The sequence below is a fragment of the Nanorana parkeri genome, unplaced genomic scaffold (assembly GCF_000935625.1).
Source record: "Nanorana parkeri isolate BGI_ZX_2015 unplaced genomic scaffold, ASM93562v1 scaffold612, whole genome shotgun sequence".
Classification (NCBI taxonomy): Eukaryota; Metazoa; Chordata; class Amphibia; order Anura; family Dicroglossidae; genus Nanorana; species Nanorana parkeri.
This window is the reverse complement of record NW_017306880.1, coordinates 593,996-608,218: the sequence shown is the minus strand read 5'-3', so window position 1 is coordinate 608,218 and position 14,223 is coordinate 593,996. Positions and strand designations below refer to the sequence as shown.

Here is a 14,223-nt window from a genome sequence, read left to right as displayed (position 1 = left end):
CCTCCCCATCCCCCATCCCCCATCCTCATGATAAACGGCAGTGCCTGTGTCCCCGGTCTCTCCTCCGACTCCCGGCCGAGCCTATCTGCAGGGGCAGACCCGGAGCAGAACTCCACGCGACCCTGTTAATCTGGCCCTGGACCACCTCTGATCCGGGCCCCATAGCGACAGCGTGGGTCGCTATGGCGGTAGTTACGCCACTGATCCCTAATCATGAGCTGTCCTTCAAATAATTAAACCATAATGCCCCACATGTTCACCAATATTCATTATCTTGATGGGATTTTAAAGAGACTATATGGACACCAATGCTTTTCATCTTTCCAACCGGAGTAAAGCTGGCCATACACTCTGAGAATTTTGTCCGGTTCAAGTTTAACAGGCAGCAATTTTCTCAGTAGGTAGCCCTGTCAGCAGTCTTCCATCCGGCATCCTTTGATCAAAAAATCAGGGAAAAAAGGAGCCAGTCGAAAATTCTCGGGAAAATAGTGACAGCAGGTAATCACTGTTTAGCGTGGATGGAGAAATCTGTTATATTTTTTTCCTCCAGGAAACGTATGAGACAACGTATGAGAAAACACATGGCATGTCAGTTACTGTCTGTGAAGTTTCTCATTCATCCAGGTCATGGTATATCTGTAGACAATAAATCAAAACAGCTAGACTTTCTGTATCTTGAAGAAAGCTAGTCGGGTGACCAGCAAAACGTCTTCAAGAAAAATACAGTAAGTCCAGCTGTTTTGACTTATTTTCTACAGATACACTTACTCTTCTGTCTTTTGCATTCAAAGGCCTCCATAGCAAGGTCACTAATTCAAAGTTTCTCAGAAATACTGCACTCCACTGGATCTTCACCAGAAATAAAATTATTATTCAAAAGATGAAATACACACTGTCATTCCTTCAACATAATCCACCAGTCTGTAATGCGTTTGAACCCATCGGGCTTAATTGTAGAGAACCCAATGGGTGAATGCATTAGAGACTGTTGGGTTATTTTGAAGGAATAACAGTGTGTATTTCATCTTTTGAATAAAGATAGTTACATAGTATTTGAGGTTGAATAAAGACACAGATCCATCAAGTTCAACCTTTGTGTGTCTGTATGTGATTGTGCATGTGTGTGTATGTGTGTGTGTGATGTTTTTTTTTCTGGGGAAGTTCCTGTGGAATGTGGTATTTATATGAATTTGGAGTGGGATACTCTCGGGGTGGGGAGGCAGTGTGAAAATGGGAGCGGTGATCTGTTTCTTTTGGACAAATTGCAACCTGAAAGAAGCAATTTCAGAGAGGTGCCCTCTGCCCCCCCCCCCCCATTCCCAGGGGGGGGGGAGGAGAGAGTACACCCCTGAAATGATGGCAGATAGCAAAGAAGCTATTGCTTCCTGTGCTATCTGCAGGTTTTTTTTATTAATCACTGGAAGAGGACCTGATGGAGAACTTCAGGTCCCCCTCTGCTGATTGACAGCAGCAGTGGGCGGGTGCAATATCTAGTTTGCTATTGGCTATTGCAAAGTGAAATAGCCAATAGGAATTTAGCTATGCATTCCTATGCTGGGGGTTTTTTCTGACTGACGGCGGCCAGCGGCTCTGATGTCAGAAAAAAAAACAAAAGAGAGCAGGGAAAGGTTTACTCTGCTCGATCGAGCAGAGTAGACCTTTCCGGGAGAAAGTGTTTCTCTCCCGGACGGCCGGGAGCCGCTATCCAATAGCGGGAGACTCCCAGAGCGCCCGAGAGAGTTAAACCACATTTATTTTCAGTCATTCGTGACCTAAGCTACAGTCCTGATAAGGGCTGTATGGAATGATTAACTCTGAACACTAGCTACAAAAATGAACCTAACAACAGAAAAATATAAGAGCTGCCTTTGTGGACTTGTTTTGGTGAATATGCATGATCCAGATTTATCATCCTTAAAGCACAATTCAACTTTTAGTTTAAATTAGCTAAATACATTCCAATGCATCTAACCAAAAATTGTGCCAAGTCTTACAGTTTGTTGTGTTTAAAAATCAGCCACAGCTTGAGTAGAAAGGCCTGTCTTCTGTTAGCATGCTGCAGAGTAGTGATCTTTTTGCAGAAGTCTGACACTCCCTACTGAGCCAGAGCTCTCCAATCAGTGAGGAGGTGAAGCTTTGTGATTGTAGAGCTATAGGTCCGAGAGCCCATTCACACCAGGGCGGTTGCGGATCAGCTTTGTTACTGCGCTGATCTCAAAAGGGAGGTTTTGGGAGTTTTCAATTGCATTTCAGCGCTGAAACGCAATTAAAAACGCCCAAAACCGCACTGATCAGAGCGGTTCCATTGAAAGCTGTATGGAAACCGCACTGATCAGCGTGGCAAAAATAGTGCAGGGAGCAGTTCGGGCTGGGGGCGGTTCAGATCGCGCGGACCTGCATGGTTGCATGAACGGTCCCCATAGCAATGTATGGGATCGTTCATGTCGGAGGACCCGCCCCGGTGTGAATGGGAGCTAACAGCTATAGGTCTTCATTAGGAAGGGTGCTAAACATTTGCAGAGAGACCACTGCTTCCACACAGAGAGCAAGGGTCCTTCTCTGCAGCATGCTGGCATGGACAGTCTTTTCTGCTAAGGCTGTGGCTGCCTTAGAAAGAATATTAACTGTAAGGCATTGAGCACCTTTTGTTTTGACACACCCGGAATGTATTTAGCTGATTTAAACTGAGGTGTTATTTGGAATTAACCTTTCCTTCACTAATCAGCGATTTACTATCATGGTACAAGCATGCGCATTATCAGCTATCAGGACCACATGAATCACCCTATAACTAAAATATCTGTTCTGGGTGTAACCATTAACAGATTCAAGCTACAGAGTCAGATTCAGACAAAAGACAATAAAGCTAAATAAGGGGAGGAATGTAAATAGTTCATAAGTAAGCTTACAAACATATAAGACTGAGGGTTCCATAGTCAGTATTTCTGCATTGGCCCATACCAGGTTTAATGAGCAGCTCTAGTTTATGATCTAGCATAAAATCTATAAAGAAGTAAGGTAGGGGAAGCAAGCTCTGTTTTAGTTTCTCCAGAAATGATGATTTCTAGTCTTGGAAGGGCCATGTTTCACTTGTTTTAAACATGTTGCCGTAGTATTTCTTAGTTACCATGACAACAGAAACTACTGGCAGACTCAGTTGCCAGTCGGCATCTTGGAACACTGTTGTGACACCAAACCCTAGCACAGCCTAACCTTCTTGCAGCAGCCATATACAAGGGGGTATCCAGTTTAGCTGCATGAGGTTCAACAAGTATTGCAGGCAGGACCTAATATCAATTTTTCACTATTATTCTTAAAATGACCATTCTACATTAAGTACAGTAACAGTAAACCACAAATCCAATCCAATGGCCACAACAGCAAGAAATGAAATCTCTCCAAAGTGAAGGAAATCCCTGGTGGTCATTATTGTCCTCATTGGAAGATTCCTTTTCTGATGACAACTCAAAAATTTGGAATTTGCTTTCACTTTTATTGAGAACAGTAACCAGAACAAATATGGGGGTTGAATCTCCCTAATGGGGACACAGACAGCAATAAAATCCTGATAAGTGTTCTAATCCTTCTCCACGCTATCCAAAACTAAAAAAGAAGTTTGGGCTTCCTGTGCATTTTAAACAGAAGTACCTACATTGGTAGAGGTTACAAGAGTCTTATGCTTTTCTGCAAACACTACATTGCACTTCATTCCCTGGGTGCTGATAATACCAGACCCCACATGCCTATAAGTACCGCAAGAGCAAAAGAAAACATTGCAATGGCCACTGCTACATATCTGCAGTAACCATAACAAGGTTTCCCAAGGTGTGGGACTTGTACCACTGGTGGTGTTCTTCCTCACTGTGTAGCTCAATATTTCCATGGGAGAATATAGTAACTGTAGCTTGAGCCAACAGGGCAGGTACCACAGGCATGGCAAGTTTATATGGGCTTTTATGGTACCAGTGGAGATTTTGGAAAGAACAATGCCCTAATGATATGCTGGCTGGATATGACTATTTAAAAGCACTGAAAAAGTTCTGATGGTGGTAGAGAACTGAACAAACTTATAAAACAACAAGCGCTTGAACATTCTAGAATTTGTTGCAACTAAACAGAACAAAGCTACCTATACATGCGAGATGAGTCTTAACATATGCAACATTTTAAAATGGCTGTTTGAAAGTCATATGGCGACTATCTAACTATTAGATACTTATATACAGGCAATTTACAGGGTTAGGTTTCTTAACACAAGCAATGTCAGTTCAACACTTCATTACCAACTTTCATTTTTCCAAACAGTAACAGTAACCTAATAGGGGACATAAAAAGACAACATAAAGGTTCCAGCATACAGGTGCTACCAAAGAGTGTTGTATCCAGCAGCATAGTCAGGTTTTGAGTAGGCTTCCAGAGCTTTTCTAATACTGTGTCCACATGCTATCACACAGAGGATAAATATAAGCTCTGAGCTTGTAGAGTGTTCATTTGGAATATAAAAAATTGGATTTACAGTCTGTATAATAGCATGATAGCACAGTATAAAATGAGACACCACCTCAAATCAAAAGCCTGTCGCCTCTCACCCAGGGGCCAAAACCCACAGTTACGTTCAGAAAACACCATGGCCTAGGCACAATATTCCCATCCAGGTCTATGCCATGGGGCCATTTGGCACGGTTTCAATAATATCTGTCCAGCCAATGCTTCATTTATAACCCGACAAGCACATCTACCACTTAGTGGATATGCATTTCTGAGCATGAAACAGATTCACAATCCATAGATATATCCGATATCTGTCTATGGCCATTTTTAGCAACTGTATTAGTCACTAGCCATAAGAAGTTAAAAAGCAGAATGCATCCAAAATGGTTCTTCTTGCTGTGCACATTCAAAATAGGTATGCAAACTGAACAATGAAATTTAATTAATGTCTAATTAAGCAGTGAAGTTATGACAGTGGGAGAGCCAAGATAATTATACATTTAGTGCTGACTGCAGAAAAATAGTTTCTTCAGAAAAATAAAGAAAATGTGATTATGCTTTGACCATATGATGTTGCTTTACAGAACTGGATTAAAAAAAAAAAGCAGTGGAAAATATTTTCTCTTATTACTGCATAGCAAATGCTGGAACGAAAGAACCCAACAAAATAATTTACTAAAAACAATAGTGGATGGGAGATTGGTTCTTAATTGAATCATTTTTTTTTTCTTGTGATTGCACATGGAGCATTTCTGCTTGTGTATTATACTTCAACAGCTTAATGTGGAATATAACATGGGTGCAAAAAATGAAAAAAGGGCCTCAGTCATGAAGGGGTTAAACCACTCAATCACTGGTCCCAGATATTAATTTAAAAGTTTTAATTTTAATGGTTTTGTCTGTTATTTACTGCGACAATAAGGTCTTCACTGATTTTAGTAGATCCTATCAAAAAAAATGCAGGCAGGGGGCAAATGACTAGTCAACAATTTTGCCTGTGGTCTCCCTGCAGCTGATCTTTCCCTATTACTGACTTACCTAGGGCTTTACTTCTCTATGTAAGAGCCTTCAGCAAGAACAGTGAGCTGCACTACAGTCACATCTCTCAATCTCATGAAACAAGCAATCAGAGGCACGGTGCCTTTGATCTCACTGCCAGAGGTGTAACTAGAACCTTCAGGGCCCCGATGCAAGAAACCATGAAGTAACCCCCACCGCCATGGCACCAAGTGGTTAACAGGAAGGCTGCCAAGGTCCCCAGCAAGCGTGGGACCTCAGGCAGCCGCTTGTTTAAAATTTTAGTGCCGGTGTTCGGTTGAGAACGCTGACCCAGTATCTGCGCTTGCGTACAGACGGGATTAACAAGGAATCGGCATTTATTTACAAAGTATTAGTTTGTAATGGTTAATTGAGACCGTTAATAATATTCCACCCATCATTTACAGTTATTAACGGTCACAATTAACGGTTTAAACGAAATACTTTGTCAATAAATTGGCACTGGTGCATCCTTACTAAAAAATATAATGCATTGCTGGGACTTCTAGTCCTGCATAGTTGGTGCTATTCATTATACAGCAATGCAGAATACCACCAGCTATGCAGGACTACAAGTCCCAGCCATACATTATAAAAGTCAGCAATGCAGAATACCACCAGCTTCCCTGCGCCCCCCCTTCCCGGGCCAGACTTACCTTACCTGTCCTGCAGCACCTTCTTCCATGTCTCAGCGGCCAGGGGGCCGCGCTAAGCGGACAGGGTCCTCTCCCACACAGCAGAATGTGCTGCCTGGCGGTGCCTGCAGCACATTCTGCTGGATAGGCGACAGCTTATTCAGCCCCATGCAGCCGCCTGTACATGCTGCGGGTGGCAGAGCGGCAGGGAAGGAGCGCACTATCTCGGGGGGGGGCCCTCTTCTTCCTCGCTGGGCCCCCCCACCAGGTGGAACGCCAGGGCCATTGCGACCGCTGCAACCCTGGTAGTTCCGTCAGTGCTCACTGCAGATCTAGAGATATGAGGCTGTAGGCACAGGAGTGCCTAGGCACACTCATAATAGGTAGTGCACTACTATTTTTCAGGAAGAATTACATATGAAAAAGTACATTTTTCATGGTACAGCATAGGCACCATGTAAATGTTCCCAATAACAGAGCAAATACTCTATTGTGTAAGCTCAGTTCCACATTAACAAGCCAAGCCTTTTAATCTCCATAATAATATAAAACAAAGGGCCAAGCAAGAAGTCCAGTGTCATAAGGAGGGCACACAGTTAATAAGTGAAGCTAAGAACTCTGGAGCAATTCTCTTACCAGAGATCCAAAGGCTTTGTTCACAGGCTTCAGCAAGCTTTTCCATATCATTCACTTAGTTTTCCACAAACTTCAAGCAGCTTTGTTGAAGACTTTAAAGAACTCTTCAGTTCTAGTTTGGAAATGTTAAACACAGATCTTGGGAGTGCCGACTGTCACTTTAAACAAGCTGCTACCAGGCGTCAATAGGCTTCTGCACTACTTGACATTTTTTAAAAGCCTGCTGGCAGCTTGTTTAAAGTGACAGCCAGAACTTTTATTAAGACCTATGTTCAACATTCCTAAACTGGAGCTGAATGGTACTTAAAGGTTAAAGGTTTCAACAATGCCTGCCAAAAACTCTGTAAAAGCTTGCAGCACAGGCGGCTCTTACACCAGCTGAGGTCTGTGTGAATGTGGCCTTAGTGCTATTAGAAGCTGAAAGCCAACCTGTCAGTATTCACTCAATATTTAACTTCACTTGATGACCACAAATACTGAAATATATGTTGCTATAGATACTGCAAGAACTGGAGAATTGCCTACTATTGTAAGCATAGCTGGAACAAGGCTAGCAGCACTTTTAGAGATGATTTTATTTCTTTTTCTTCTTTTATTAAACTCATTCTTTATTTAATTCCAGCCCGTATGAGAAAAAGCATGGTATGTTATTAAAGTCTAACCAAACCCAGAGTCTACCGAAAACAATATACTCTCTATACAGCCAGCGAAGAAAAAAATAAGGTTAAGTTAAGTTGACAGTTAAGGAGGCCATCTGGTCTTCTCTTAGATGATGCATATAGTGCCATATATAACATGTTATTGTAAGAATTACCCCCTTTTTATCTTCCCATCATAAATGTACGATTTTAGGTAGTTGTATTATGCGCCCTGCAGGTCGTTTTGATCATATGCAGATTTACACAACGAAGAAATTGCATAATTTCAAAATTAAAATGCAGAAATACCAAGGTAGAACAGCAGAAAAAATTAGTTAACAGGCATTGATTGCCAGACAGAGTGATGTTTGATTGCAGTTCGCCCTCTGCTGGTAAAAACAAAATAACACATCTTTCTGCTCTCAAAAATCCAGTCACAAAGCAAATATATTACAATTATTCTAAATATTACATAGCACCATCCTTCACTGTTGACACTGCACATCGTAACAGATATAACAAACTGGATGGCAGAAATAACACAATACATTAAATGTGGCAAATGTTAGTGCATACAGGTGTTTATCACAATGTAACAAATTACAAGAAACAATAGGAGAAAGGGCCTTGCTCTTACAAGCTTATAGTCTACAGCAGGCATCCCTAAAAGGCCAGTTTACTGTACGCCAGACTGTTTACAGGATGGACTGTGGTCAATAGGAGCTTCAGAGGTCAGTGACCATACATCAGTGGTCAGTGTAAATAATTAATTTCCCAATGTCAGTGGAAAATGGGAGTAATAACTGCCCCGGCATCAGTGAGAAGAAAATAAAATGCCCCAGTGCACTGAATAGTGCCCCATCATTGGTGTTCAGTAGAATTTTGGCATTCCCCCCCCATCACTGGGAGTGCAGGCTCCATCTTTAGTGCCCCTCCATAGGATGACGTCACAGTTTGGACTATAAAGACACCATCAGGCAACAGATCACTCAGTACATAGTGCCTGCAATAGAATGCCGGGTGCTGGAACACTCTGCATAGCATCTCCTCTAGTATGCAATGAGAAAACTCTACATGAGCCTTTTGACTGCAGGGACAAGTTTATGGTTACTAGTGGGCTCTAGTCTGGATACCACTAATCTATGGGGTAAGTGGTAGAAACAGGAGGGCAAGGTAAGTGTGGGATGTATATGAGGTTACTGCGCATGCCTTCTCAGAAAAGGAAATGTTGATGGATCAGACTAGAATAACTAGATAAAAGAAAAACAGCACTAAGATGGGAGGATGTCATCTCTACCAATTTGCTTGAGGCCAGGACTGTGAGTATGGCTAAACTATAGACCCCCGTACAAGAGTTCGGAAGTATCAGAAGAAGAAGTCAACCACATTTTGATGGGCTCTAAAAAAATGTTGTTAGAAACAGATCTTGAATGTGTGTTCATTGTATAGTGGGAAAGCATTCCATAGAGCATAGATCAGAGGAAAAGCAGTGGCAAAATGAGAAAAAAAAAAGGGAGTATAAAAGGTTATAGATCTGCTACATTAGTGATCTTGTCATCAGGGGCCACTCTGAATCACGAAGAGAACACTTACTGTCTCCTACAGCATCACTTCCTTACTGGCAGAACCAGCGAGGCTACGTTCTGTCACTACTCCCTCGCTGGCTAAACCGGCGAGGTGTCGCTTTGTTGCTGTGCTACGAGCAGCAGGTGAATGCTCTCTTTAGCAATCCTGTTGCTGGAAAATTGCTTGCAACAACAGAATAGCTAAGCTTCAACTAGAATGTTTGAAAAACTCAGTTATATGCAGCATGACAACTTTAGACACAATAATAGAAAAAGGCTAAAAATAGCTATCCTACAAGATATCAACACTATTTTCTCTATGAATTAAAACGGGAGTAAAGTCTCAAAAGAAAGGAAAGGCTTTCTCCTAGAATCTTTTTGTGTTTTGTATACACTACATGCGCAGTGCAAACTCCCAGTATGCTCTTGACATCTGTAGGATTCAAAATTATTTTGTCATGTCAAGGTAATGCAGTAAAACATCTATGTATGTCCAGGCAATGGAATTCCGCTTTTTCGGCTCATCACAAAAGAATGGCAAAACAATCTATGGAAGCTCAATGCCACCTTCCAGAGGTACCTTGGCTCTGGATTATTTTATCTGGGAGTAGAGTAAGGTATGGCTCCTTGATAGATAAGGCTCGTAAGTCTCCTACCCTTCTAGTTATAGCTCAAAGGAAAGTGGGTTTGAGGTTCAAGAACTTTAAAATACCTCACGTAGAGGCTCAAAAGTAGGAAGAGTTAAGCCCTACTTAATTTTATGCAGCTGTTGATCCATTCATTTATTTTCACTGACCTCATTTTTACAATACTACATATCTAAGCTCCATCCTGTCTGTCACTGTGACCTGTATATTAACACTTCATCTCCCTTATCCTGTGCATCTGTTAATTAACCCTATTATCTTCATTCTCCCACTATATGTGACCTGTACAATAACTTCTCACCTCCTGATCCTTCTGGGTATGACCTAATGTGTTGTATGAATGTACCACTACCAAGCTCCATGTTTTAACCCCCTCAATACCAGAATGTTTCTTCCAAATAATTGTGGCAAAAAAAAAATAGGATTTTTTTACTCACCGTAAAATCCTTTTCTCTCCGTTCATTGAAGGACACAGGCAACAGATCGTAGATCCTGAATGGTAGGGTAATATCGCCACCTGCAGGAGAAGGACGCTAGGCACAAAACTAAAGACCAATTACAGCCTAGGGGCGGCCCCTGCCGGTGGCCAAACCCCCCACCTGCTGACAAGTCTCCAGTTTAGTAACAAGCAGTTAGGAGTGTACACCCCATAAAGAGGGCGGGGCCTGTGTCCTTCAATGAACGGAGAGAAAAGGATTTTACGGTGAGTACAAAAATCCTATTTTCTCTCCCGTTCATTGAAGGACACAGGCAACAGATCGTAGATCCTGAATGGTAGGGACGTCACCAAGCAGTAACACACTGTAGGCCCAGGCTTCCGGCGCTGTTCCTTCTTGCGCGCCTGGGGGAGGAAGGTACTCTTACCCCCCGTCAGATCCTTAATGATCTCATCCAAGGTGGAACCAAACAGACGGTACCCAGTAAAGGGCAGTTCCTGAAGAGTCTACTTGGAAGCCTGGTCTGCCGACCAGCACTGAAGCCAAAGCAAACGGCGAAGCGTCACCGCTGACATCGACACCCTGGACACCAAGGGCGCCGCATCCAAGGCCGAATCACAGACATAACGCAGGCCCAGCACCAACTGGTCCACCATTCCACAAAGGCGGGGGAGACGTTCTCCTCCGCAAGACCCTGATGTAACATTTTAGCCCACTCAGTTAGAGTCGAGAGACCAAAGCCGAAGCCAAGACCGGACGCATGAGAGCGCCGGAGACAGAGTACAGGGACCGCAAAAGCGCCTCAGCCTTCCTATCGGAAGGATCCTTAAAGGACGGAGAATCCTCCACCGGGATAACCGTGGCCTTGTTTAAATGAGAGACCGGCGGGTCCACCACCGGTGGTGAAGACCACTTAGACACAAAGTCCTCCTCAAAAGGATAGCGAACCGAGAACCGTTTCGGAACCGCAGAGGACTTATTAGGCCGTTCCCACCCCTCAGAAATGAAATCAAACATGCCGCCCTTAGGTTGTAATTGGTCTTTAGTTTTGTGCCTAGCGTCCTTCTCCTGCAGGTGGCGTTATTACCCTACCATTCAGGATCTACGATCTGTTGCCTGTGTCCTTCAATGAACGGGAGAGAAAAAAGGGATCGCCTTGGGGTGTCTACTTTTCAAAAAGGCATAATTTCAGGAATATTCACACTGCACTGGCTTTTTAATAGAAAGTAAGGGAAACAGTTGTTTATTCTTGTTTCGTTTCCATGGTAAAAAAAAAAAAACCTGGTTATTAAATACCACCAACAGAAAGCTCTATCAGTCTCAAAACATTATATGAAGTTTAATACAAGAGGATGTTGATCAGGTATAGCAGGACTGAAATCCCCTGAAGACAAAAATGTAACAATGGTTCTGCTTGGACTTTGGTAAAAATTCTGGGGGATGCCTTGAGACCGAAAAGCAAAGCCTGGAATTGCCAATCCTAGATGTCATCCTACATCTGAATAGCAAACCTCTGGTGGGATTAATATATTTGGATGTGTACAGTAGATAAGTATCCTGCAAATCTAAAGTAACTGTGTATACATCTCATTGTAAACCCTTCCTGACTGATACTTTCCACATAGAATTTCTTGTAGGTTAGATACCTGTTACGAAGTTCTAGGTTTATGATCATGCGGTATTTTTCCAAAGGTTTATGCACCACGAAAATGTGAGGGGAAAAACTCTGAAGCCGATAATCCGAAGAAACTGGAATTATTAGCTTCTGTTGATGAAAAGCTTGAACGCAGTTTAGCAATGCCTCTGATTTTACCTAGTTTGCCAGCAGACGGGTCAGAAAAAAAAATCCTAGGGGAAAAGGGGAGGTTTAACATCTCAGCCCATACCCTTGAACCACAAAAGGGGCTGGTTGGATTACTGACCCACTGTTGTCTGAACTGAAACAATCTTCCCCGATGCCTGATACAGCATCATTTACTATCCTTTGGGTGGACTCTGCAGAATTAAAGAGGATGCCCCCCTTAGGCTTGTTCTAAATGGAACCCAACTTCTTTTTTGAACCTTAGTTTTTAGGGGCTGAGACTGTTCCTGTGCACCATTAAAAATGCATCTATTTAGGAATTTCTTTTTTTCTAGTCTATAAATGTTTTACCTTTTTCACCCTTCCTAGAAAAAAATGTATCTAGCTTGGAAGCAAAAAGTAAATTTCCCTCAAAGAGGATTTCAAATAATTTGGATTTGGATGTAGCAACCCCACCCCAGGATTTGAGCCAAATAGCCTTGTCAACACCCTGAAGGCATTCCACCACCTCCTCCATAGGAGCTTTCTTACTGAAGTGCTGACCTATTTAGACAACCAAAACATCCAGTATTGCAAGCCATGCAAAGCGCTAGCGTCCCAGGCTCTCCTAAGAAGGGCCACTTCCTTCCTATCCATTGGATCTTTGTTTAATCCTGAGTCAACAAAAGGAGAGATTTGCATTTTTACAAACTCACGACAAAGCATCTAATTTGGGACGTTAAAAACAATTATCTTCTTTCTCTTTAGTGAAAGGGAACCACCTCTTCCAGGCTCTGAGGTTTACAGTTTTTTTTCCAGTTCCTTCCATTCAGGATTAATGGATAGGAAGGACCCTCCTCTTACACTCATGTAAACCCTGTACAAGTGATATTAACTGAAAGTGCAGGAGGGTATCAGGAATAGTTCTGTAGCATGAATTGCAAAAAAAAAAAAGGTTAGCTTAACCTTAACTTTATCTACAGAGAACAGGTATCCCGTGGACCTATTGTTCTCCCGGACAGGATCCCGTTTCACGATCCTCCACAGAGCTATCCCCAGAAGCAGAGCTATCCCCAGAAGCATTCTTCTCTTCCCTCGGCTCTGTTCGTGAAACTAGGGCAGATATTGGTGCAGAGCGTCACACGCAAATCACCAATATACTTCCTATTAGTGTCACAGCAGCCTTGGTCTTGAAAGTGCACTTGTCCTTTAGTTAAAGCTAAACTCCAGCCCTATCTTCAGTTCTGCACTGTTGTACAGACTCTTCTCTGACTTCACTGCACACTGTGAGCTTCTCACAATGTACAAAAGGAAGCTGCAGCAAGTCAGATAGAGTCCAGCTCATGCCCAGGTTTCAGGGCATCCAGCATCATCTAGCTTTTTCCTCCCCAGCCTTAATGTCCCTGGCCGCCCCTTTCATTCATTGGATTTCAGTTATTTCAATCATGGAGGCTCAGTATCACATGTAGGCATTGCCTAGAGCAGACCTCCAGACTGACATCCACCTATCAAGGCATTTCGCTATTTGCATAACTCCTCCCAAGAGTTGCTTGCATCAGAGCTGAGGGCTCTTGAGAGGAGTACTAAGGCAAATTGATGTGATGCTTTAAAGAAACTATTTTCAACACCCCACCAGCCATGATCTGCCTGCATTGCATGGAGACGTAGAGAGGTAAATAAGGTTTTTAGTGAAAACAGAAATGTTTTATTTAAAAATGTCATTATCATATTAATGAGGGGAAAGGCAAAGCATAAGCGGATTAAACTTCAGCTTTAAATTATGCATGACTTTAAATATTCTTTTCCCATAAATATATTCCCTTTATAACAACATTAATAAGAACTGGAATTAAAAACTGAATTCCATCTTACCAATTTCTCCTTCCATTCCTTGTCTTGGAATGTTGATAGATGTACGCGTGTCTGATTCAATGTTTCTCCTAGTCTCTCCTTTCTTACCTATAATGTACCTGAAGCACAAAAACAGCAGGACAACATTAGACTAAAGCCTTTGCAAAATTAATTAAGTTCATGAATTGCACATGAATGTGCATGCGTATACAGAGGAAGCATTCCTAAAGCACCATAATTAGTATTATTAGCAACACAGATTTTGTTTAAATGTAAAAAAAAATCCCCACATTGCTGCTGTAAGCACTTACCTTGCTTGATGCTTCTTGCTGCGATCATCTTTTTCATTCCATTTGTTTCCTCCAGTCCCTCCAGCGCTGGTGCCAGTCTCTGAACCAACACAGACTCCTTGTGTCCCACGGTGTCTGTCCGCGCTGCGCGCTCCCAGCTGCCCGGCTGCGTCCATTTAGCTTTAGTGTCTGTTTTCTCCCCTCCCCTCTACTGT

At 42.5% G+C, this 14,223-nt stretch overlaps 1 protein-coding gene across 1 annotated transcript in view; it reads right to left on the bottom strand.

The window, feature by feature from the left end:
• The window catches only part of ASCC1 (activating signal cointegrator 1 complex subunit 1), a 146,073-nt gene that overhangs the window by 130,298 nt on the left and 1,552 nt on the right, over window positions 1–14,223 (bottom strand). The window contains exon 3 of the mRNA XM_018562915.1: window positions 13,740–13,837. Coding sequence (XP_018418417.1) covers window positions 13,740–13,837 — 98 coding nt within the window. The remainder of the gene's footprint in view (window positions 1–13,739; window positions 13,838–14,223) is intronic.